This window comes from Pocillopora damicornis, chromosome 1, assembly GCF_964200805.1.
Source record: "Pocillopora damicornis chromosome 1, jaPocDami1.2, whole genome shotgun sequence".
Taxonomy (NCBI): Eukaryota; Metazoa; Cnidaria; class Anthozoa; order Scleractinia; family Pocilloporidae; genus Pocillopora; species Pocillopora damicornis.
In genome coordinates, this window is record NC_142670.1 from 35,261,469 (window position 1) to 35,287,973 (window position 26,505).

Below are 26,505 nucleotides of genomic sequence, written 5' to 3' on the forward strand. Positions count from 1 at the left end.
GGTTATTTTATCAGCTGTTTGGTGCTAAGAATATGAGCAGATATCACTACTAAATTCATGAAGTACTGCATACATCTTCTTTGTTTGGTCCCCATGCATCTGTGCCTGCTCCCCAACTGGCCGAAAAACAAATTTAAAAACAAAGTAAAAGGGCAAAATTTATACAAAAAGACTTTACAAGTAACGAAGTGATAATCAGCTGCAATCAAAGTGATCTCAGAAAAGAACCCTTAAAAACATTCCGCCTTCAATCAGATTCGAACCCGGGCCTCCCAGATAATAGTTGGGGACTGCTAGCAATTGAGCTGTGAAGCCACATGATGCGAGGGAGACAAATTTTGAAAGGTTATTCGTTCCCGTAAAGGAATCAGGTCATAATTATATGAAATAGATAATATTGACCTACACGAATCATACTTTCACCGGGGATAAAAACCTTGCAGCTTAAAACTACTTGTTGAAGCAGATGTTCTGCGATATTCTTGCAATTAAATTGAACATCTAACTATTACAAAATTAATTCGAATTAATTTGATTGAACTCAAATTCAAGCTTTTACTTACCTGCCTATGTTAAGAACTACATTCCTTCTAGTGTTCGTAAGTCGAGCTTTTTGCCATCAATCTGCAGCGAAAAGGAAGTCACAACAGAGGATGCTGAGTAAACAAGATACTGGTGTCTGGAAAGTTAAAGAGGAAGAGGCAAACAACCACCGCAAAACGCCAAAACAAAATGCTCAGGTGTTTTTGGGGCATGAAATAAAAAAAAAATGTGCAACTGATATACATGCAATCATTAAGTGTTGAATACAACTGAAAGACGATGATGATTTGGACCGACACTCAATGCTAAGAAAGTTAAGTTTGAAGAACAAGACTGACTCCCCTATTGATGGGCTATTTAAGCTTTCCGCAACGTGAAGTGACTTCAAAATTTGCTATTCGACCTGATTATGATGGTTGTCCATTGCAGCTTACACTCCTCCCCCTCTCCCTCCCCCTCCGCGGGATTTTGTCAGGTTTTCTTAGCCGTTCGCTCGCTCCTAGGTGGCGAGAGGCTCTGTGAGAAGACAGTGTTCATCCCATGAGGGCATCAACACGAGCTGGCCAAGGCAAGAACATAAACCTTTCCACCCGTTGTACGGTCCGTTTTCCATGTTAGCCATCCCTTTAGGTACATAACCCATTCTGACACAGGGTTTTAATAACCTTTTTCCATAAGCAGCTGTCGATGGTAAAATAGGCGGCTGCGCCCGAAAAGGAGCACTATGGTGAAACCTAAACATGAGCCCGCCCTCAGGATAAACAGAAGGCAGTGAGAGGTCTTACAGTCAGCGGTACACTCCTTTTATAAAAGATCAGCCATTCAATACCATCGTTCTATAGATTAATTAATCACCTCTATTTCGACCTCTTGAGTAAATGTCCGCGAGTAGCCTTTGACCATTTTCTTTATACCTGCTCTAAAGTAAACTCCTTTGTTGTGAAGCCTGAAACAAAAAGAAACAAAAAAAACAAATTATAGATTCAACAAAGTCGCACTAACAATAAATTGCAAAACACAAAGTCGGTTTTTTTCATTTTTTAAATCTCTTTGTTTGTCCTCAATACATTTTACTTAAAATAAGAAATTTTCACGGAGTTGCAAAAAAGTTGTGACATTTCAACCAAGTTGAAAGTTTTTCAAAACATTTAGAACTTAGCTTTTTTTGTTTGTCTTTAATTCTGAGCACGTGCAATATGTAAACCCTGTGTTGCACTCCAGAACTTATTTTGTCATGAGTCATTGACCAATCACGAACGAGATGTCTGTTGGGCATGTGGTAATAGCCAAAAAGGGAAATTTTTCTTTTAAATTTCTTGTAATAACATAGAAAGGGAATGGTCAAGAAACCTTTCCTTTTCCCTCAATTAGCAATATTTCTCCACAACCCCATACTTCACTATGTAGATAGTTTATGGCTAAAAAAGACAACGGCAGAAACAATATATTGCCTCTAGGACTATGACTTTAAATTGTTTTATTACAATAATAGTATGGGGTTATACAGAAATATTTCTACTACCCATGATATTAATATCATTCTACGTTACTAAATAAACAGTAAATCCAAACATTTTCTTATTTTTGCTTTATTCAAGCATAGCCAACTCTGTACTTATTTTTACCACCGAGTTCATGTCCATTAAGAGGAAGTCGCTGTTCGATCCAAAGTTACTGCTGCAAATAGGATTTTGGCCGTTCGTCGCTGGATGATCTTGTACTATCTGTATAGAAAGGCATCTAAGAAATCTGGCAGGCCTGAAACAAAGTCGAGCAAGGAAAACAAAAAGAAATAATAAAACTGGAAACTGTTTAATTAATGAGATTATTCGTAAATGGTGTCACAATATACCTCTTACCCGGCTTAAGTTGGCTGTGACACGATTTTTTCCCCTCATTTTTGAAACTTTCCATACGCAACGCTTGAAGTTCTTTGACCACCTCTGGAACAATCAGCCCAGAAACCAGAACTCAGTTAGTGTCTGAGTAAGGTGACAATTTAGGTACAATGCCTGGAGCGCGGGCAAACGCCAGTGTCCAAGTCGCGATTGGCTTTTAATTTAGATCTGATTGGTTGACAGGATGGTGCGAGTTTTCTGGACCAATCACAGAGCAAAGTGAAGCAAACCCAAAGAGAACTTGGCTTGTTTTTCGACTCTTCACACTTACTTTAGACACCGAAAAATTGCTCTAAATCGATAATTTCTAAGAACCAGTCAAATAATTTATCGTAAAGTATTATCCGCCTCTATTGACGATTATTCAATGGTAACGCTACTCACTAAATGACAAGGAAAGTCACGGTTAGTAGGTTCAAATGGTTATGTTGGAGTTGTAAGAATTTATTCGCTTGTACGACGTAATGATGCTTATACATCCTATCTCTATTCCAATGGATAACTGAAGTTAAATGAGATAACTTATACAAGAAACGAGGTGGTTTAATTCGGCTTTCGCTCACTGAATTCTTTTGGTTTCTGATGTGGAATCCTGTATTGAAAAAAACTTTCATAGACTTACCCAAAGTTTAGCTTTAGAAGAAAAAGGAGTAAAAATATAGATAAGTAATTTGCCTGATGAAGGTGGACCCTACTAGAAGTGAACTACGAGCAAGGATTTAAACACGCTGTCCCGCCGGAAAAAAACGGATATTCATATATAACACATCACCCGACAGATATCACCCGCTGCGAGCGTGAGAGTGTGTGTGCGTGTGGGGAAGAGGTGGGTGGGGGTGGGGGTGGGGGGAGAAGGGGGATTGCCCGCTCCTAGAACCAATCAAATCACAAAATTGTAAAATTCCGCCCACTCACGAGCTGAGAAAAAAAGAGAAACTAATGGTAAGCTATCAACCGTCTAAGGGAAGGTCCGTATGGTGGAAACTTGAAAATGCTGCCCTCTAGCGGAGATTTCCACTGACATGTCATTTTCAATCCGAGGACATAATACTGCGGAAATAAGTTTTCCTTTTCGAGAAGTTGATAAAAGAAGAAAATGAAAATGCCTTTGAGATGAGATCCGTAGTTTTGGATTCCCGGCTCAAAAAAGTAAGTCAGTGTTCATGAAAAAAAAAAAAATATTTAGCGTAAAGAAGATTTGGCATAATTTGGATTTGAAAGTCAAATACTGTTATGACTGAAATAATAAAAGCGTTGGTTGCCGATGAATAGTCACGTTAGTCATATAATTTAGTCAGTTTATTCAGTTCATTGCAACATTATATAAATTAGTTATTAAAACTGCTCAAAGAGAAAAGAGAGAAGAAAAAAAAAACAAATATACCTTATTTCAGTTCTCTTTTGAGGTAGACGTGATGGAAATTTTTGTCTATCTAAAACTCTCAATTTATTAAAAACAACAATGAAAACAGCTGTAAAAGTCTATACCTCTGTGTGAATTAATTATCTTCTGCTTATGCGGATAAACGCGATCAGATTCTTACAGAGTAAAGGGAAATCAGCATTCAGGTACTAAACATGAGAGTTTCGTTTCTTTCTGTTCTTATTTCATAATAGTTTAATTTATCTCTCTCGCTTGCTATACGGTACAAAAGTTAGATTTGAAAGTAGAGAGAATTTTTTTGTTCATAGGAAATAAGCTTTCTTGATATTGACACATGGCGATCCTTTCGATGACATTATTTTTGTTCTGTTTGTTACCACTGTATTTATCCTAAAATATTCTAGCCTCTGAAGTTCTGTAATTCGATCATTTTAGTTTGTTTTCTCTATTTTTGTGATTTTATGTTATAGTTAGGTGAATTTTCCGCTTTTTTTGAGAAACAAAGGACACGAAAAAAGTTAAACATTTTAATCGACTGATTGATCGACATAGAAAAGAGTCTAAATTCTTCGAAAAACACAAATAGTAGTATTATCCTCGAGATAATAAACAAGAGTGTATGTTTTGTAATGGTATTTTACAATAGAGATGCGAATTTTACTGAAAGGGAAACATATTCCTTGTAAAACGTTAATTTGAAAGTCAAATGGCACCTGAGAAAAAAAAAAACGAAGAAGTCAGTTGATGAACGATAAACAGTTATATTTACAGAGTAACGGACATAAAAAAAAAAGTTTACAACTCTTCGATTTTGTGGAGTCTTTCTATAAGCGTTGTTCAAAAATCTATGTCCTGATGAGAAATTGAAAAATTGCTGAATCAATTAGTCTTTTAGGTGATATAGAAAGCGCGCAACGCATACAGATCTTTTTTTCTATCAGTTCTTTTATGATGTGTTGTCAGTTACACAGTTATGCAGTAGAGTGATATAAGCGCAATTTCTCCTTCTATCTTCAATATATGATGATATTAAGCAGATTTACTTTGAGAAGAACGAGACCGGTTAAACCACAAAATCGCAAACCTAACATGCGGCTCTTCTTCATCTAAAGATTAAAAAACACTTTTAAATAGTTTCTCGCGACGTTCGCACCATAAACTATGCAAAATATGGCTAGAATATTTATATAGACATTGAAATATCTCTTGTTTAAAGGGAAGTAGCCATTTTCTTTCCAAAAAGAACGAATAGTGACGGTTTTCGAATTTAAGATAAATTTCAAACAATGAATAACCTAGTTATTTTATTACGAGCTCTTTTTATCTAAAGGTGGCGAGCCTTCCTTTTTTTATTGCGAGATAACTACATGTACACAGTCAGTACAGATGTCGATCCTGTTGATGAATATGCTACGTGCTTTGCCACAATATAGTTTCTAATATGTCTAGAATATTTTTCCACTACAAAATCAACTCGATTCCTTTCAGTTTTTAACCATAGTATGTGTGAGTTATGCTCTAGATGTGCATTTTACGCCCTGTCAAAACCAGTACAAAACAAAATGAGTAAAACTTTAATCAATTCATGATAACACTTCATTCAATTCATCGAAATCTCATTTCCCTCTGCCAACATCGTTATATTGTCAAGAAAATTAGTGTTGAGAATTTTGGAAAACGATCAACTCGATCAAATAAAAAATTCAAATGACATCAGAGCATAAACAAAAAGCATGCAGCTTGTTAAATTATCAGCTGAGTGATGGATAAAAGGATAATTATTCCCAGGGCGAGGATTTCAATTTATTTCCTCCAAAACTCTAAATGCGTCATCAATATCTTCGCCGAAGAGGTTGGAGAACACCACAAGGGGAAAGAGAAGCACTTTCTATATAGGAAGGAAAATCCAAAAAATTTGTACATTCTTCTTCCTTACATTAAAAATGCATGAACATAATATTTACTTTGCGCAACGGTGGGGATTTTGTTCAGCGTTTCAAAAGCAATAAAAATCACCTTTAAATTTCTTGTTTACAGGATGAAAAGCCCCAAATATAGTATGGAATATCGTTATCGATCGCCATGAATTAGCAATAAGTTTAACAACGATTCGAAATTTTATTTAAAAAAGCCCCCTCTGTGAAGATAATATAAAAATTGCGTTCTCATTAGGTGAATACTAGCAGTTAAATTATTTCACAGATAGCTTCCGCCTTGGATACATATATTACTCCACACGTTAAAACGATGAAGAAAAAATGCCCTTCACAAAGCTCTTTCAATCATTTTTTCTTTTTATTCCGTGTTTCGATTTTTGCATTCTTAGTCTAACGAACGATTTTACTGTTTGTTGTTTACTCTCTTTTGTTGCTTTCTGCTGACCATAGACAATGGCTTTTTTTCTCCTTTACCATAAAATATTGTCTGGCTTGATGCAAGCTTACAGTGAAGATTGAGGTCGTTCTAAGATAAGTCAACATATCACTTCTGCTTCTTGTATTACAACATTTAAACTGGCGTCTGATGAGAATAAAGAAAAACGTCAACGTGCAGAGTCAACCGACGACAGCGTCTCTCGAATTAACAATGAAATGGACAGAATTGTCCACTGTTTGAAAGGAAATAATTTTTATGATATTTCCATAAATAAAGGAAAACCAATTTAACATAATTTGGTTTTGAAAGTCAAATACAGTTTTGAATTAATAAAAGCGTTGGTTGCCGATGAATAGTCATAATTCATTTGGTTCATTCAGTTCATTGCAATACAACAATACAATACAATATTTATTTGCCATATACGACATTTACACATGGAAAAAAAAAAAATGAAGAAAATTGATGACAGAAAATAAATGGCGAGAAAACCTGAAAGAAACCACGAGGCTTATAACAAGTCAGGTTTTCTCACTTAAAATAACTAATCTTATATTAGAATTACAATATGGACTTATGGAAATTAACTTTGACCGCGCACACGTACACACACACACACACACGCACACACATATTAAGTAAGTTAGTTAAGAATTACTGCCTTACAGAAGCTAATACTTAGAGAAAAGAAATTCCTTAAGCTTTCTTTTAAAAGAAGCGGAGGAGGGAGAACTAGTTATGTCAGAATTTAACGAATTATAAAAGTTTGGACCTTGAAAGTAAATTGAAAACTTCCTGGTGTTCGTTCTGCACAGTGGCAAACGGAAGGACTGAGCATTCCTAGTATTATAATTGTGGATTTGACTATTCAGTAAAAAAAAGTTATTGAATTTGGAAGGGAGTGTAGAGTTCTCGAATGAAAACATAAAAGTACCTAATTGAAACGAATGGATATCATGAAATTTTAAGAGTTTAAGTTCCTTTAAAAATTAAGTTCCTTTAAGTTCCTTTAAAAATTGCAACATTATATGAATTAGTTATTAAAACTGCTCAAAGAGAAAAGGGAGAAAAAAAGGGAGCCAAAGAGACCTTATTTTAATTTCTCTTTTGAGGTGAACGCGGACTTGGAAAATTACGTGATGGAAATTTTGTCTGTTAAAAACTCTCAAGTTATTAAAAACAACAATTAAAACAGCTGTAAAAACCTTTACCTTTGTGTGAATTAATTATCATCTGCTTATGTGGATAAATGCGATCAGATTCTTACAGAGTAAAGGGACAATCAACATTCACGTCCTAAACATGAGAGTTTCGTATCTTTCTGTTCTTATCTTATAAAATTTTAATTCATCTCTCTCGCTCACTATACGGTACAAAAGTTAGATTGGAAAGTAGAGAGCATTTTTTTAACTAAGGAATTAGCTTCCCAACTTCTTGAGTGCTTTAGCCGCTTCCTTCGAGATGTTGACAGATGGCAATCTTTTCCATGAAATATTTTTGTTATGTTTGTTACCACAATGTTTATTCTAAACTATTTCTAGCTCCCGGACTTCTAGTTCTTCAACTCGATCATTTTAGTTTGTTTCTCTGTTTTTGGGATTTTTTTGTTATCGTTGGGTGCATTTCCCACGTTTTCTGAGACACAAAGCACACGAAAAAAAAAGTGAAACATAATTGTTTTTTTCACAGCGCTTTATATAATTTCTCAGAATCAAGTTTCTCCTTACCATTAACGATACATTTTCAAGAAGAATGGTGTTGAGAGTTAAGGAAAATTGATCGACATAGAAAAGAGTCCAAATTCTTCGACAAATACAAATAGTAGTATTATCCTAGTAATATTCTAAGAGTGTTATGTTTTGTAATGGTATTTAACAATGCAGATGCGAATTTTACCGAACGGAAAACATATGCCTTGTCAGTTGTTCAAACGTAAATTTGAAAGTCAAATGACATCTGGGAGTAAAGACACGAAGCAGTCAGTTTGTAAACGATCAACAGTTATATTTACAGAGCAACGGACATAATCTTTAAAAGAAATATGTACTACTCTTCGACTTTGCCGAGTCGTCTTAAAAGATTTGTTCTAAAACCTATGTCCCGATAAGAGAATGAAAAACAACAAAGGAAAACGAAAATACGTGCTAAATTAATGATTCCTCTTACGTGATATTAATAAGCTTTTTTTCTGTAAGTTCTCCAATGATGTGCCCTGTAACAATTATTGCAGTAGAGTGATAAAAGCAATTTCTCCTTCTATCTTCAATATATGTGGATACTTGAGCAGATTGCTTTTGAGAATAACGAGGTCGGTTAGACCACAAAATTGCAAACCTAACATTTCTCTGGCTTTTCTTCCTCAAAAGATTAAAAAAACTCTTTTAAATAGTCTCTCGCGACTTTCGCATCATGAACTATACAAAAGATAACTAGTATATTTATATACTAGATATTGAAACATCTGTTGTTTAAAGAGCGATGGCCTTTCTCTTGCCAAAAAGAACGAATTACGGTTTTCGAATTACAAATAAATTATAGAACAATGAAGAACCTAGTCATTCTATTACGAACACTTTCTATCTAAAGGCGGCGAGCCTTCCTTTTTCATTGCAAGATAAATGCATGTACGCAATCTGTAGAGAGGTCAATCCTGTTGATGAATATGCTACCTGCTTTACCGCAATTTAGTTTCTAATATGTTCGAAGTAATTCTCTATTGCAAAATAAACTTGATTCCTTTCAGTTTTTAATCATAGTATCTCTAAGTTATGCGTTAGATTAATTTATTGAAATCTTATTCCCCTCCACCAACAACATGACATTGTCAAGAACAATGGTGTTTAGAATTTTGGAAAACAATCAACTCGATCAAATGAAAAATTCAACTAATACCAGAGCACAAACAAGAAGCAGGAAGCTTGTAAAGTTTTCAGCAGAGTGACCCATCCCAATTTCAGATTTAAAGAAGAGTCAACTCTCTCGACATATCAACGTATTTTTTTCAGGTAACAGCTGTCGAGAAAAACAAGATTCATCGTTTATAGACTACCCAGAATAAACCGTATAATAAAGGATCGTGTTGTTTTCAATCTTGGTCCCTACGTAATGGACCGAACAAGAGATTCGGCTTCTTTTCAATACACTTTTTTTCAGAGTTGGTTCTCAAACTAGCAATGATTTCCAAAACTCAGGTGAAATAACGGTTTATAGAAAAGTGTCAATCAACTCGTCCAAGATAAAAGTATACATAAATATAATTTTCTCTTTGAGAACAATTAATATTGCATGTCAGCGCGTCTACATGAATTACATTTATAAATCTCACTTGGCTTGATGAAGGCTTACAATGAATAGTGAGGTGGTTCTAAGATAAGTCAACATGTCACTTCTGCTTCCAGTATTAGAATATTTAAACTGGCGTCTGATGAGGATGAAGATAAAGGTCAACGCGCTGAGTCAATCGACGACAGCGTACCTCAAATTAATGATGAACCAGACAGAATTTTCCACTTCTCCAGGGCAAATAATCCTGATATTTTTTCATAAAGAAAGGAAAACTGAAGGCTAAATCATCGGCTTCGACGGATACCGATTGCTTCAGGACTTATGGAAGCATATTAACTAACGCTTTTTATAATTGTGCCTGAATAGAACTCTTAAACGAGTTCTAAACAAGTACACAAATTTTGGTTGGCAATGTTAACAACCGATGGCTACTAAAAGGATAGATATTTAAATTCACAATCAGAAAGAAAATTAAGCATATCAACTTTTCTTCTTCAGCTCACAACATTGTGATGGTATCTTCAATGGCCAACTGGTGTTTCATCCTTGTTTTCTGTAAGCGCCTCGGTTGTTTACAACCATTATCTAAAATTTTTAAGCCTTCTAAATTTTTTTTTCTAATTTTGAGGGAGGGGAGGCCCCATGGGTGGGATGGGCGCCACTGGGAAGGGAATACAGGTATTGAAGACTTAAAGGATGAACGAAGATAGCATCTGCTTAAAGATGAGAAAGAGATCGTTATCTCTCTTTAATATGAGTGTATCATACAACTTAAACTGTGCATGTGAAATGGGCGCATTAAAATTCCATTGAAGTTGAAACCTTGAAGTTTGGAAATCGTCATTCGTTTTGTGGGTCTTTTGTCCCAGTTCAAGCAGAGGTCGATTTGTAGGTACTGCTTTACTCTCTCCTGTGCGGAGGATAAAAAAAAGGAAAGTGTATTTTTATTAAGATTTTTCTAATGGTCTAAAATCTAATAACAATTAATTGTTTTTGTTGAAACCAGACTAATTGATTTGTTGCAGTTATTCCAGGTTTGTTGGAATATGATAAGCAAGCACAAAGCTGGGAACGAGTGCAGGAATTCGATGGAAAAAAAATTATTTTAGTTCCACGGGGACATTATGTGGAACTAAACTTTACGATACGCAGCTACTTTCCACAAACCTGTCTATGGGGATTTAATCTTGAAATTCGTGATGGCCGTAATCAGGCAACAAATCTTCTTGGTGAATTCTGTGGAGATTACGGAACTGGAGTAGTGCGATCCAGTGGACGATACATGTGGTTAAAATTTATCCGGACAGATCTCTATAACTATATCTCTGTATTCTATACCGCCAGATCCATCAATGAAACAGGCATGATCTTTCTTTCAATAAATCTATATACATATATATATATATATATACACACATATATATATATATATATATAATTTGCACAATGGAGAATGTGCTTCCGTTTTCAACGCTTTATTAAAGACCCGACGCGTTTCGGCATTTGCCTTCCTCAGGGGCCTTAACATGCAATTGTTACAGAGTCGTAATTGGTTAATTGTGTGACGTAGTATAGTGCATGTTGCTTAATTAAATGCTGAGTAAAATCTCTCGTAAACAATTAGTGTTTCTAATTGGTAAACAGTTTTAAAACCGTTATAACGTATGTTATAAACAATTTATGTACCTAAAACTTTATAAAGGTTTTCGCGTAAAAGCTTTATCCAGTTCTTTTGTTTAGTCCATATGGCTGAAAGGAGTTTAATGTTCTTTGCCAAAAAATCTCTCTTTCTCTAAGAACTTCTTTCTTTTTGTCAGTCTCTAAATGATCTTTTCGGATTTGCTCTATAATGGTTATGGTAACATTATTGTTAAAGTCGTGAGTTCGTTTGTTATGTAAAAAGTGTTCCATACATATATATATATGTACACCCGTTTTCAAAACGCCTGTACATATATATATATATATATGTACACCCGTTTTCAAAAACGCTGCAATTTGAAATTACATATGAATATATATATGCCTTTGTTTATTCATCAAAAAGTGTCTATTCCTGATTAGAAAAGAAAAAATATATACATATCAAGTACTTTCAAACTTGCAACGTTTTTGTCTATATATGCATGTATCCATGTATGTATGTATCTATGTATGTATGTATGTATGTGTCTATCTATCTATCTATCTATCTATCTATCTATCTATAACTAACTGCAGACAGTATTGTTTCGGCCTTCTGGTCCTCTACAGTGTAGTGCTGATGCTAGGATGGAGGTAAGGTCATATAGCCACCACAAGTGATCTCACACGTGGGATCATCTAAGCCATGCCAGAGTGCTCAAACTAGAAAAACTAGTTAGCATGCGCAATGCTAGCAGCAATGACTCATCCTAGTAGAGTGCTCAATTTGGACATGAAAGCAAAGCTTTGTATGCCAAAGAGCTATATCTAACTGCATATATATATATATATATATATATATCTTTCTTTATATATATATATATATATATATATATACATAAGTTAAAGAATTAAAAAGGACGCATCGATTCTCTGTGACTCTGAGTTTCGCGCCTAAGCGCTCGTCAGACAGAACTTTATTCAATGAAGAACATACCTCCTTATATACATATTAGATAAGTAGCTAATTAATTCACTAGTGTGATGACGTTTTAGCTCGATCTAATCTTAGACCAAAAGAGCGCAACAATTCGAAATGGACGATATCACATCTGACTGCACGAATGAAAATTTCTGAACAATTTCAATACTGAGGGGTTGGTCTTCAAAATTGTGTGAGACATTTCGATATTCTTATAGGCTTTGCAATTTATCTGTCAAGTTTACCGATGAAAACTTAACCGATTTGCATTACGACGGAGGCCATTGCGGGAGATCCATTTTGAAAAACGCAATTCCCTAACAAAGTCTTTTAGGTTAGTATCTTAAGAGTCTTCGGACCAAATTTCAAGGCAATTAGTGAAGTTTACATACTCTATTGACTCTTCAAAGAAATACACATTGGCATGCAAACGACGTAGACTGTTTTATGCTTCCAAGGTTTTCCCAACAGTTCACGCGTTTGGGTAACCACATGTCAAGTTATGTGGAAACTCTGAAAAACTTAGAATGCTAACTCCTAATAGAAACATAAAAGCGTCTTGCAGAATCTCAGGAGACTCCTTGCACAAACACGATTTGCGGTAACTGTTTAACAGTAACCTGTGATAGACCTTTAGCTCAATTCTGCTGAACGGCAATTTTTTAGTTGACTGTTTAGTGATCGACTGTTAGCAGCGAAAACTGCCCAAGTTACGAGGATTTATCCGTTTTGATGAGATTATTTCGCCATTCCGCGACGAATTTCTTTACCTCTTTTGCTGAAAGCAAGGCTTCTTTTTTCTTTCCACATGTGGACTCTTTTCCTTTTCATCTTCCTTCATTCACATTCTAGTTTTAAACACAGACGAATGGAAAAGATTATCACGTCCATACTGTTTCTAAGGTATTCTGAAAACATGCACCATAATCATTCTTACATTATTATTATTATTTTTTGAAACTGATACAGTCAATCCTACGATGGACCAAGCTCCAAAGACGCAGTATGTATTTTTGAACAGAACCTCTAAACTGTGGTGCCCAGTGAAAGGTGCGCCGGCTCCATACATTGTATGGAGAAAAGATGGTGTCACTGTTCAAAATAGTACCAGCATAACATTTCGGCTTAAAGTAACATCGGAAAACAACGTGAATTACAGCTGCGAGGTAAGAGGAGATGGAGAGGTGTCAAGAAGGAACATCAGCCTTAGAATTGAAGGTGAGGTTTTATTGTTTTGTTGATGTATATCAGCACTTTTCATAATTGGATTGTCTAAACCTCTACTTTTTTATTTGCTCAAAATTCTAAGCACCCAAAAAAACCTTTAAGCTACTTTGGTGCTTGGATCTTATTTCACCTTTCAAAAGTAATCTTTCTATATCCCTTTAGTTTAACTTGTATGTTGTTTTTAGGTTTGAATGTTAATTATTGGTATGATAGTTATCTTGTGAAGGTGAAGGCGTATATGATGATAACCAAAGGAAATTCACATTTGTACGCTTAAACTTGTTTCTATTTCAAGTGAAGTTACCATACCAGTTTGTCGATTTTGGCGCCTGCATAGAGTGTACCAGAAGTTCGTGTTTTCAATCCAGTTTTCATCTTTGACTTATGATCAGTTAATTTACATCGTAACTCTGAAGTGCTCGTTTAATCTTGGTAATTTTGATTTTACAGTAATGTTCTATCAAAGTGAAATATTCTTCGTTGCCCAAACAACTGACTTAAGTCTTACAAAATTTGGAGCCTTTGTTGACGAATTTTAACGGCCAATCATTCTTGCCTCATTTTAGAGTGCCCACAACCTTGCGAATGTGACGTCTTCCACCAAACTATGGTGTTAAGTGTGAATTGTAGTGGAAAAAGCTTTAATTCAATTCCATGGAAATTTCCGCCTGCCATGTCAAAATTGTGAGTGTAATTAAAAAGTTATAAACACCAAGAAAATATTGACGCGGAGGAATGCTTCTGCACTAAAAGCCATATTCTTAGAGGAATTCCTCTTATGCTATTGTAGGCCTTATTCTCAAAGGAATTACTTTCATGTTGTTGCAAGACTCAAGTCAATTAGGACAGCCCCAGGACAATGTAAATGTACCGTAACTTGTAGTCGAGTCGTGGGAATTCTTAATGTGCACGATGTTCTACGTTGGATTAGCTATATCCTCCTAGAATCTACAAGGAAGGGTGTGATCTTAAAATAGTTTAAGAGAGATAAGTTCAAGAATAAGGCTTACATGTGGGATTCAGTCACTTTACTTGATCCTCTCTTAAAACTAGTAACGCGTATGTCCTGAACCGTGCGAACTGAACACCCTGTTACAACTGTTAATGTTGTAACGACAAAATGAAGGTTCCTTGATTCTCTGTGCTGCCTTCTGAGCGGCAAGTCGTAAAGGAGGACGTTGTATATCATTTTCAGGAGCTTTTTCTATGTTTTCGTTAGTCAGTATGTCTGACATCTCTAACGGATAAAGTTTCTCTATAGTTCGTGATAGTTCCTTTCCAGAAGGTACTCTTAGAGATACAGATCTTACGAGTTCATCTTTCCCCGTGTGTAGGCTAGTTACCACACCTATTTCCCATTGGTTTCGTAGTGTGTTATCGTGTATGAGAACAACATCTCCAATAGCAACCGCCTTTTTGTTTAATATTCTCTTTCGACAAGTGTGATGTTCTCGCAGACTTGTCAGATATTCAGTTTTCCATCGTGTCCAGAAGGCTTTTATTAGTGTTTTCTGATACTGAGCCCTTTTTGTCAGTGCTTTTGTTGACATCTCAGATGGAATATAGTCTAGATCTGCTTCGTTTTCTTTAGCATTCGTGTCCGGTAATGTTAGGAGACGGAATCCACATAAGTAATGTGATGGCGTCAGAGGAGAGGCATCGTTGATGTCTGTGTAAGGGTATGTTAAGGGTCGGCTGTTTAACACTGCTTCTACTTCAGTAAGTATTGTGTTTAGTTCAATCATGTTTAGGCAGGCTTTCCCCAGATTTTTCTTTAAACATCTTTTCATTAGACCAAGAAGCCGCTCGTAAAATCCTCCCCACCACGGAGCTCTTTCAGTTATGAATTTCCATGTTATGTTGTGATGAGCCAAGGATTTGAGTTTTGATTGTTTGAAGTTCTTGAGCTCCGGCTTTGAAGGTTTTTGCATTGTCTGAAATGATACACTCCGGAACTCCTCGACGGCTTATGAATCGTCTGAATGCTCTAAGGAAGGCATCGGTGGTCTGATCTTCTACTAATTCAAGGTGTACGGCTCTCACTACCGCACATGTGAAAAGACATATGTACATTTTAGATGAGGTTTGATTTGCCTGGTCGCGGACATATAGAGGTCCTGCGTAATCGATCCCTGTAAATTGAAAGACTTTTGATTGTTGGACTCTTGATTGTGGTAACGGTGGTGTAGGTACAGAGCGAAAGGGTGGTCCTTCGACTTTTCTGCATGTTATGCACTTTTATATGATTCTTTTTACGAGTTTTTGACCTTGAGGTATCCAATATGTTTGTCTGATGTTAGTAAATGTTTCTCGTACTCCACCATGCATGACCTGCTTATGCATAGATTGGACGATGAGTGTAGTTAAGAAGTTGTCCTTTGGTATGAGGATAGGAAATTTTGTGTCGTGAGGCAGATCTTTAAGCCACAGGAATCTCGTTGCGTCCTTGTCTAGGGAGTTCAGTTCGATCTGTAAGAAGACCTTTTCTATATCTGCAGAGAAGGCCTTTTTGTGTGTTCTGAATTTTAAGAGAATGCCTGTTAAATCTTGCATCAGATTTGTTCCTGTATGTAGACAATCATTGAGGCTCGGAGATTTAGGTGACACTCTGGCAGAAGCGTCATAGACTATTCGCATTTTTGTTGTCGCGCTGTCTGATTTGAAAACTGGGAAGTGTGGCATGTAGTGTAAAACACCTTCGTGATGATCGAGGTTTTGAACTTTTTCTATGAACCCGAGGTTAAGTTGTTCAAGGAGTTGTTCGTTATACTTCGTTATAAGTTCTGGGTCTTTCCTGTTTAGACTGTTTTGTAAGCTGTTCAGTCTGCTCTTGCTCAAATTGTAATTGGCTGGTAGATCGTGTTTGTTTAGCTTCCATGGAAGTTTTACGTTATATCTACCGGTTGCTTCGTTAAACCAGCTAGTTTCTCGAAACTTTCTGATGATTTCTTAGTCTTGTTTGTTTTCTTCTGGTATTTGGTTGATTTCCTAGAACTTGGTTAGTAGATTGTCGAGCTTTTCGTCTTCTACTGGCATGATTTCTACCCTTTGACATAGGGTGGTTAAATTGTTTTGACTGTTCTTCCCTTCGTAAATGGGACCTGAGAGAAGCCATCCAAATTTGCTTTCCATAGCGATTAAGGCTTCGTTTTGGGTTTTAATTACTTTTCCGGTGATCAGTTGACCGTAATAGTCGTTTCCAATAATGATGTCTACTTTAAGATTTTCTGATGCATGTGAAGGATCAGCAAGTTTAAGTCCTTGTAATTCCGGCGGTATCTGTAAATTTTTCACCTTTGCCGATAGTGGTTGACAAATAACTGGAGTTACTAGGGCTGTTATTTTGATATTTTCTACTTCTGTTGACAATGTCAATGCCACAAGGTCGTATGTTTTTCTATTGCCTTGAAGTGTACCGAATGTCGTCACATCTAACAGTTCGCTTCCCATTGTTCCTAACTTAAGTTTGTGTTTCATCTCCTGAGTGATAAAGGTTCTTTGTGATCCTGTGTCAAATAGGATGCGAGCTTGATAGTACTTTTTATTGTTTCCACTTATTTTCGTAACGGCGGATTGCATCAGGATACGAGCTTTAGAAGGGAGTACATGCGTTGCTCCCATGTGGGTTCTGTTCTTTGACACGGAATCCGCTGATAGTTGATCATTCTTCGGCCCTTTGTCATCCTTTATTTGACTAGAAGCGCTTTGGGTTGTATTTTCTTGGTTTTCATCACAATTTGAAGTGTGGTGTTTTTTTCTTACATATCATACATCGCCCCTTTGAGAAACATTGGATTTTTGTGTGGTTGAGACCAAGACAGTTAAGGCAGCGCTGTTGGCGTTGAAGTAGGGATCGTCGTTCCTCTACTGTTTTAATCTTGTCGCACTTTTCAGGTCGATGTGTTCCTGCACAGTACGTGCAAGGCCTAGGTGTCTTTTGTTTGCCGTTGTAAGTTCCGTGTCGTCGTTGTTGTGTACCGGTTAGTAGCGCACCAGCTGTTGGCACAAGCACTTCGTCCTCTGTGGTTGGTTTTGGAGAGGACATATGGCCCTTCTCGCGAGTTTAGATTTCCTGTCGCATGGCGATTCTCAATCTGTTTAGGGAACTGTCCGCTGAAGGGTCAGCTCTGAATATTGAGTACCGAATTTCTTCGGGTATTTTCTATAGAAGAATGGGAATCAATAAGCTTCCATAAGTTTCCGTTTTTACTCCAAGTGCCTCTAAACCGCGAATGTTTGCCTCGCAGGTGTCTTAAAACGTTCTGAGATTTTTGGTGTCAGCTGGTGGCGCGTCGATCTTGGATAAGGACTCCATGTAAGCGTTCGTCAAAATTTGTGGTTTGCCGAAGCGCTCCTGTAATACCTCAATTGCTTTTTTACAATTTTCTTCAGTCAGTGGCAGTCCAGAGATAGCGCGCGCCGCTTCTCCCTTAAGCATTCCATTTAAGAAATTCATTTTTTCAATATCGCTTAGTCCGTGATTTTTATCGATAGCTGCGCTAAAGCTGTCCCAGAATGTGAGCCATTGAAGTGGGTCTCCTCCGAATGATTTTATGTTTATTTTAGGTAAATTGATGTGCATTCGTGGGGCGGGTTCTTGTTTTAAACTACTATAATGGAATTGGCTCACGGGCGTGTCTTGTTTGCTCTTAAAGAGTCGTCCGATTTTGAATTGCCAGTATGATATGTCGTCTTGGAACGACAGCGCCGTTTCTGTGTCTAGTTGAATGTCCTCTTCTGTCTCCAAGGACATCACGATTTTGGCATCCATGCGTGCTATTTCTTCGGCTCTTCGCGTGAGCCTGTCTACCGGTGCCTCCAATTTTGTTTGGTCTGGAGTCTCCGAAGTTATTAGTTTTTCTGCTCTTTTGAAGTCTTGGGTGCAGTGTCCCTTGTATGCTCCTCGGATGGATCTCCATTTCTTTATTTCTTCTTCACTCATTATATCTTGTCCGCGCTGGTCACCACACCAATGTTGGCACCAATGTTACAACTGTTAATGTTGTAACGACAAAATAAGACGAATAAACGTAACGTCTTCTTCCTTTATTGTTGTTGTTTTAATTACATGTCACGCGCATTGTGATGTAGTTAAAAAACATAATTTATGACACACTCAGCGCGTAGTATAATAACAAAGTGGGAAATGAGGGATTTGCTTTATCGGGTTGATCAAAGAGTGCAATAAGTTGTCAAGCCACGCTTACGAAGAATCTAAACTCAACTTAAGTTTTAACTTTTAATTTCAACGAAGGTTGCATTATACAGAGCTGGAATTGTTCAATAATACGTCACTGAAATAAAAGTGAAAAAATAAACTCATCAGTTCAGTTTTGTTTGTCTGTTAACGTTGCGATGAACTTAGTTTGCGCTACTTTTTCACTTTCACCGGTGAGCAGAAATCAATATAACTATCTTGATGTCTGGGATACAAAACATTATTTATACGAAGACTACAGATAAGGAATAAATTCTTCGATCAATAAAATTTGAACCATAAAACAATTGCTCAATACCAAAGGGAGTAAAAGAACGCTAATCATAGGAACCGCTGCATGAGCCAATTGCTAGTGCTGCTCTTAACATTGCAAAGCTCAGTGGCCCACTGGTGTGGGTGTTTGACTACACAATGACAGGTCCGGGTTTAAGCCCTGGCCAGATCAATGTATAGTGTTTTTGAGAAAGGCATACTCTCCAGCCAGGGGTCAAAAATAGATATTGCGAAACTAAGAAACTACAAAAAATATTGATGAAGTTCCCGGCGATGGGCTATCTTTCCATTCAATTGGACTACCACTACTTTTAATAACCCTACTCTTCAGAAAGTGGCAAAATATCCGGCGGTGATGGGTCATGACTAGCTCCGCCCAACCTTTATTTGAACACCTCAAGTGTACTTGATGGGTCATTAGGCTGACGAGAGTAAACTATGATTCAAGATACGATATCGGTAATTTATTAGTTACTTTCTTTATGTACCTCCTTATAGTTTTCATAATGAAGAGGTTAAACGTTCAGGTGTCATTCTTATCGTAACGGTTGTATTCAGCATGTACTTTACACGTTTCTAACGTTATCTTGATAGGTACTTGAACAACAACAAGCTGAGAGACTTGCCCCAAGGAATCTTCAGTAATTATACCCAGCTGGAATTGCTGTAAGCCAAGACTATTTATTATCCGTGTCAAACTCATTTGTGAGGATTCTTGATAGGAATGTGAATAATGGTGAACGAAAGGACTCCTTTCCGAGTAATTTGCAGTTATAATGTTGAGTCTTTCTAGCTCCTAAAAATCATGACTAGCTCCGCCCAACCTTTATTTGAACACCTCAAGTGTACTTGAACTCATTTCTTCAGTCACTGTGTCAGTGACACGGACTAACGTGTGACCTTGTAGCCTAATCGTCCGGATGAGGGTAGTCCTGCGAAGGACAATATTCTTTAATCAACCCTTAGGATAACCTCCCCCGGACTTATAGAAACGTTGGAAATTGGTTCCGAACACAATTCCTCGCAGCACCACTCTCACCCGTACAATGATAACTACCCGATAAATCTTTTTCATTTGGGGATCCTCCCCGATAGAGATTGCGAAATCCCCTCTACCCTCCCTGCTTTTTTAATGTTCATGGTATTTAATCAATACCCTCGCAAATCTAAGAACTAAGGCACAGTCTCCAAAAATTAAAAAATACTCAACGTGAAAATGGAACATGCTCACTTACAGTTCTATTTAAGCAAAAAATAGGCTACATTCATATAGAGAAGGAAGGATTACATATATTTGTCTGAGCCTCCATATGAAAGCGTGCAATAAAGCACAGCATTACCGGATATATACTTTAATTTAACGTAATTATCGAATACATGGCAATGAACAACACCCTCTATCAATTCTTGGCAGGGAAATGAACAACAACCTGTTGAAGGAATTACCATCAGGCATATTCAGTAACAATACCAAGCTGTCCTTCCTGTAAGTTAGGACTCATCCTTCTTTTTGTAAAAAATGCCTAAAAAATCTATCGCGCACTGGGCAAGATACCAGCAGATCAGAGCAGGCTGACTTTTTTTTAAAGTAAACATTCATAGTTCTGATCAGATAGAGGCACCGAAAATGAAAAGTGAAAACAGAGAGTAAATGAACCAATCAAAGTGCTTACAAGAAAACTTTTGCTGTAGAGTGTAGAACCTAGGTTGTCTTCAGTGACATGACTCAGCTGTGGCAGGCAAACAATGAGTGAAAAACATTTCTGAGCATACAAATTTATTGACATAACTTTATTTACAAAAACGATGTTGTTAACCCTACTTTGAATTTATTTTGGTATGTTCTTACGAAACAACCAGTTAAAGAGATTGCTATCTGGTATTTCCAATAACAACGTCCAGCTAACTTACTTGTAAGGTTGTTGCCTTATTTAAGTAAAAACGCATAAAATTCATCCCCTCTCGGCAAGAATATCATCAGAACTAAGCAGCTATTTACAGCAATTTTAAAATTTTCCTCAGTCACTTCCTAGTTTCCCCTTCTCAATTACTACACTCCTAAATTTCGCAAGAAGTTTTCGATGATAGGTTTCTTCGCACAAAAACTGGTCAGTCAGGTTGAAAAGAAAACCCAGTAAAACGAAGAAAAGCTTCTATAAAATATCATCCAGTGAATAAACATTGGAAAGCATCCATCTATAAAACTTCTATTGAATCCATCTTACATGCAGGAAGGATGTAGTTTCTAATTTCTTGGTAATGATTTACCCCAATAAAATCGGATAAATCATTAATAATTAATATATAGAAACCCATTTGAGCACTTCTCAGCCTTATTCCCTTTACAGTGTCGAGGTGGGAAAAGGGGAGAGTGGAGGAATTGCCGTTGGTGGCGTAGTTTTTCTACCCAATAGGAAGTGCGTCTCGTTTTGTCATTCAATCGTCCTTGATTTCGATAGATGAAAAGAAAACTCAGACAGGATATTAGTTATTCGAATTTCTCAATAAGGCTCTCTAAGAGTTCTATTCACTGTGCATTTTGTCCAGAGGGTGTGATCGTCACTTTTGAATGCGGGTTGCAAGTTTAAATTCCACAATAAAACGAGAATCTGTATAAAAAAGGTAAACGTTATTTATGCTAGAATACTGATTAAGCGAGGCTGTCGAGAGGTATACCCATCAGTCAGGTTTTCTTCATTTTCAATAAATCTGCTTGTAACCAAGTGTAGATACCGTTCGCAAGTTTCAATTTCTCAATTAAAGAAAATCGAGAAGGATTTTTGGGATAACTATAAAAAACATCTAATGCAGAGTATGAACTTCGACTTGCATAAAATTATGCACGATTTGTTGTTTTCCCTCCCAAATTGTAGGAAGGTCTTGTAATGATAGGACTGTGGTGCGTGATATCGTGACCTTGTGGAACCATGCGTTTTTGAGCTAGTAGGCCATCAAACCTGTCAAACATGTAATTTACCCTCGATTTACACTTCAAGCTGAACATCTATCGAGTAGTGTCTTCCGTCACATATATCGCGTCAGAAGCCCTCGATATACAGTCTGGTTTCCCCTTTGTCTCTAAGAAGAGAAAGGTAGAATCGATAAAGTATTAAAGACGTGGAATACTTACTGCTTGACAAGACGAAAACAGTTTTTGAGCGCTAAACAAATTTCAGTCTCAATAGAGTGAGACTGACATGCAAGAATGTGAGTGGATCTGGAGTCATGACCAGAGAGATGCCTTCGAAGAGATCAAAGACGCTGTTGATGGAAGCACCAGAACTCAACTACTTCAGAAAGGGTGACCCAACAGAGGGCCAGGGAGACGCGTCCAAGAATAGACTTGACTTTTTACTGATGCAGCATGATGAACCAGAGACACTCTCGCTGGCAGAGAGGAAGTATTCTAAGATTGAGAAAAAATTTTAGTTCCCGGTCTTTGGCATGGAGCTTAACCACCAATATCTTTTTGTTAAGAAAGTCATTCTGCGGACTGATCAAAAAGCCCTGGTCTTTATTATGCAGAGGCCCTTAGCATCAGCACCCAAGAAGCTAGAGTGCCTTGTTACCACTTCAGCAGTATGACTACGAGACAAGCTACAAGCCTAGGAGAGGTATGCTGCCGGCCGGCTATCTATCGAGAGCTTTCATGAAGGACTGTGATCGCACTCATACGAACCACTTCCTTTCCGTTCCAGATCACCGACTCAATGAAACCCAGAGAGAGACATTTTATGACCCAACTTTACAAGGGCTGAAAAGAACAATCTTGGATGGCTTCCCTGATACAAAAGATGATCTCCCAGCAGTCATCCATCCGAGTTACTCCAGACGAGCCTCAAGCACCCCCGTTAGCAGACGCCACAATATGACCCAACAACTAGACGAAGCCACAGCGGCAAAACCAAGAACTGGCCGGTCACTTTCTGTAACACCTGACAAGCCCCAAGTAGTCGAGACCAGACCATTAGACCTGGACGGGTGTCAAAGCCATCAAGCTACTTGCAGGACCATGCATGAGTAAAATCGAACAGCTGACTGTAGACTAACGTCCTCACCCATCTGCCGCTTGAGAGTTCAAAGCCACAGTGTACATATCATTGACTGTAGGGCATGCAAATTTTGCTTCATAAAGCCTACTCAGGAGACAAATATGCCGGTTTTCTCTTAATCATCTCTTTTGAAATCTGACTCAAATTATTTTAAACGCAATTTTTATTTTAAACCATGACCATACCTGACATTATAAACCTGAACATAGCGTTCTAGTTCGCACCTGCTTAATTTAACACGCTGTTTATAACTTTTGATATAACTATTGAGACGTTTTGTGTCATTAGCTTTTATAAGCGCGTTGTTGATGCACAAAGGAACGATTACAAAATCATAAAGATAGAGGTAAACATTGTAAGTACGTTCGTTACTACGACGTAGAGACAATAATTAACTTACCACTGGCGGTAGAAAGATCCTGTCACTGAGTAGAAAGTACCACACATGGAGATCCGATCGCAATGACTATCTGTGCTCTAAGCATCCAACCTCTCATCACGAGTCTACATGTAACATCCACAGCAAAGCAGTGCTCGTTCGCCGATGATACAGAAAGGACAGGTTCTACTACAGAGATGAAGAGATAGTGAGACATGTTGAGTACCCTAGGTCCAGATTTTGGTTACTTCTCAAACGGCAAGAAGCGCTGGATTATCGCAAAGCCGAACAAGAAAGAAGTATTTAAGGAAACGGTCATTAACATAACAATAAAAGCGAAGATACATCTGGTCGCGGTGATAAGCTCACGGGAGTATCAGGAGGATTACGTCAGTGAGAAGGTGTCTGATTGGGTGAGTGAGGTAGTTTAACTGGCAAAGTTCGCTGAGAGAAGAGGCACAGGTATGCTGTGCTGACTTCACCTTCGGCTTAAAATATCCGTCGACTTACCTCCTAAGAACCAGGATCTACTAGAGCCACTGAAGAATGCAATATCTCCACTACTTATTGTTGCAATAACGGAACGCAATTGTAGTCAGCCAGATTAAAGGGGAGTTCCGTAATGCTATCAAACTATAATATGACTGGCCAGTCGATGATATTCCATCCCCATGCCCACATGTGTATGCGGGGAAGTCTTTACGTTAGACCACGTCATGATTTCGTACAATGAAATAATGAGCTGAGAGACCTGGACCCTGAACTCTTATGTGTTGTATGCAACGATTTGAAGGCGAACCCTTCCCTCAAGACATCAGCAGAAAACAACTGAACAGAGGAGCTAACAAAGCACAAGGTTGATCAATGTTGCACATGGATTCTGCGAACATCAACCATCGGCATTCTTTGAGGTCGGGGTTTTCCAACCAAATACCATGTCCTGTAAGAGCCTAGAGCCACAAAATATCTACAGCATGCATGAGAATGAAAAGAAGCGACAGTATTCAAGGACAGTTCTCGATATTGAACACAGAACATTTACACCCTTAATATTTACCACAACCGGAGGATAATTCTTATCAGAAGTGCTATTTTTATCATAACCATTGTTGTAATTGCTGTGATTAAAAATTTTTTTTCTTTCAATAAAAATGGGCCTTTGTTTTGTATCCTTAACACTCAGACTCTTCACTGGCTGTCTTGTCATTGAAATGCGATTCATGTTCGATTTTGAAGGATTTCATGAGGCAAGAAAAGATCAAATGCAACGTCAGGGAAAGAAAAAGAGTTAAAAGCATTATTTAGGCATCGACGTCAAATAAACAACTATGACAGTTTGCCGCTCTATGCTTGCGAGGTGTCAGTGAATGATGAACCAAGTTTCAATGAAACCATTAGGCAAAAGGCGAGAAAATGCCGTAGAAGAAAATTGAAGTACTCGGTTTTGAGTTCAGAAATGTTCTTTACATTTTTATAGAGCTGTTTCTTGTGTCCCCAAAGGTTATTAACCCTTCAAGTAAGATCCTCTGTAAGACAAACGATCTTATTTGAATTAGTCCTAAAAGGTAGTATCGATAAAAATCTTAGTTTCTTAGCGGATGCGTTATTAAGCCTCATTCAGAACATGAAAGAGATATGTTCTTTTGTATTGTTTGCCCATAACGATAAAAAGTAACCTAAAAACAAAATTACAAAGGAACTCACAAATCAGTAACGCTTGAGCCAAGGGTCAAGAGTCAAAAAACATCAAGAGATCCAGATTGACAAGGCCACTCGAAATCAAAGGGAAAACTAATTGAAAGGGACACTAACTCAGCTTTTGTATGCGTGTGGTGATGCTCAAAGGACCGATTACAAAAACCGAAAAAAAAAAAAAAACAACAACACAAAAGTAAACGTTATAGGTACATTCGTGGCTAAGACGTGAAGACAATTATTAACTTATCACTGGCGGTAAAAAGATCCTGTCACTGAGCAGAAGGGATCACACAGGGAGATCCGGTCGCTATGGCTCTTTTTGTTCTTAGCGTCCAGCCTGTGATCAAATGTCTACAGGTGGCGTCCAGAGCAGAGCAATGCCGTTTCCCCAATGATGCTGATGGGATAGGTTATATTACAGAAATGAAATAGTAGGGCACGCGGAGTACCCTGGGTCCAGATTTTGGCTTCTTTCCAAACAAAGAGGAGTGACGGTTTCTCGCAAAGCTGGACAAGACAGAAAGTGTGAAGGAAGTATTTAAAGAAAAGGACATTAACATAACATTATACAATGGCAGGCACAACAGGACACGGCGATAGGCTCACGAGAGTATCAAGAGGAATTCGTCAGTGCGAAGGTGCCTGATTGGGTCAGCGAAATAGGTTAATTGGCAAAGTTCGCTTAGATACAGCCACAGGAACACTATGCCGTTTCCACCTTCGGCTTAAAACATCGGTGAACTTATTTTCTGGCAACACTGCTAAAGTATCAAGATCTATTAGAGCCATTGGAGAATGTAATATCTCTGGGACTTATTACTGGGATAACGAAACGCAAGTGTAATCAGCTAGATACTAACATCCAGCGCTCGTATTTACCAAGGAGGGGCCGGTGCATTGCAAATCCAAGGCGGGAGTACGCTTCCTCAGTCAAAGTGACAACGCACCTAGTTAAGCATCTCAAACATCTTAAACACACCAGCTACTAGACGAGTCTCTTAGTAGTCGGCACACAACGTAATCAGTTGCGAAAGACCAACTGACCAACGGAAAACACAAAGAAACCAGGGTAAGGTGCTTGACCTGGCAGCTGAAAAGGGGTCATCGGTGTGGCTGACAGTACTTCCTCTCTGAGAAATGGGCTCCAATTTGATTAAACAGGAGTTCTGTAATGCTGTCAAACCACAATATGACTGGCCAGTCGATGATATTCCCTCCACGTATCAACGAGTGTATGCGGACAAGTCTGTACGGTAGACAACACCATGATTTGTAAACAAGGCGGATTTGTCATACAACGACATAATGAGCTGAGAGTTCTCGACATTGAACACGGAACGTTAACATCCCTAATATTTACCACAACCGGCAGAATGAGAGACTTCGATAAGAATAAAATATGATTGTACTCGAAAGTAGTGTCATAACTGCTATTGTGAATACCATCGTTATCATTACCACTGTTGTCAAAGCTGTGGTTGTATCATTTATTTGACACTTTGATTTTCAATTTTTTTCTTTTTTATCAAAATGGGCCTTTGCTAGGCATTCTTATCGCTCAGAATAT

General features: G+C 37.7%; 4 protein-coding genes across 4 annotated transcripts; 1 reads left to right on the forward strand and 3 right to left on the reverse strand.

The window, feature by feature from the left end:
* Nucleotides 1–10,001: 10,001 nt before the first annotated feature.
* On the forward strand, nt 10,002–14,006 carry LOC149053518 (uncharacterized). The gene is made up of 4 exons (XM_089183176.1): nt 10,002–10,041; nt 10,521–10,847; nt 13,061–13,309; nt 13,885–14,006. The coding sequence occupies exons 1-4, from the start codon at nt 10,011–10,013 to the stop codon at nt 14,004–14,006; spliced, it is 729 nt and encodes a 242-aa protein (XP_089039302.1). The 5' UTR covers nt 10,002–10,010.
* A 361-nt stretch (nt 14,007–14,367) lies between these two features.
* Nucleotides 14,368–15,249, reverse strand: LOC113683931 (uncharacterized). Its single transcript, XM_027201221.2, has one exon. The coding sequence runs from the start codon at nt 15,247–15,249 to the stop codon at nt 14,368–14,370; it is 882 nt and encodes a 293-aa protein (XP_027057022.2).
* A 1,057-nt stretch (nt 15,250–16,306) lies between these two features.
* Nucleotides 16,307–16,939, reverse strand: LOC149053519 (uncharacterized). The gene has a single exon (XM_089183190.1). It carries the CDS (start codon nt 16,937–16,939, stop codon nt 16,307–16,309), a length of 633 nt encoding a protein of 210 aa, XP_089039316.1.
* Nucleotides 16,940–17,570: 631 nt separating this feature from the next.
* On the reverse strand, nt 17,571–18,260 carry LOC149053520 (uncharacterized). The gene has a single exon (XM_089183194.1). The coding sequence runs from the start codon at nt 18,258–18,260 to the stop codon at nt 17,571–17,573; it is 690 nt and encodes a 229-aa protein (XP_089039320.1).
* Between the last annotated feature and the right edge of the window lie 8,245 nt (nt 18,261–26,505).

What these genes read in the sequence shown, in the direction of transcription:
- LOC113683931 (XM_027201221.2), bottom strand. Translation starts at nt 15,249, where the DNA reads ATGCAAAAACCTTCAAAGCCGGAGCTCAAGAACTTCAAACAATCAAAA.
- LOC149053519 (XM_089183190.1), bottom strand. Translation starts at nt 16,939, where the DNA reads ATGGGAGCAACGCATGTACTCCCTTCTAAAGCTCGTATCCTGATGCAA.
- LOC149053520 (XM_089183194.1), bottom strand. Translation starts at nt 18,260, where the DNA reads ATGAGTGAAGAAGAAATAAAGAAATGGAGATCCATCCGAGGAGCATAC.
- LOC149053518 (XM_089183176.1), top strand. Translation starts at nt 10,011, where the DNA reads ATGGCCAACTGGTGTTTCATCCTTGTTTTCT. An exon ending in CAGATCCATCAATGAAACAG is followed by an intron (nt 10,848 to 13,060) that starts GCATGATCTTTC and finishes AAACTGATACAG; the next exon opens with TCAATCCTACGATGGACCAA. An exon ending in CATCAGCCTTAGAATTGAAG is followed by an intron (nt 13,310 to 13,884) that starts GTGAGGTTTTAT and finishes GCCTCATTTTAG; the next exon opens with AGTGCCCACAACCTTGCGAA.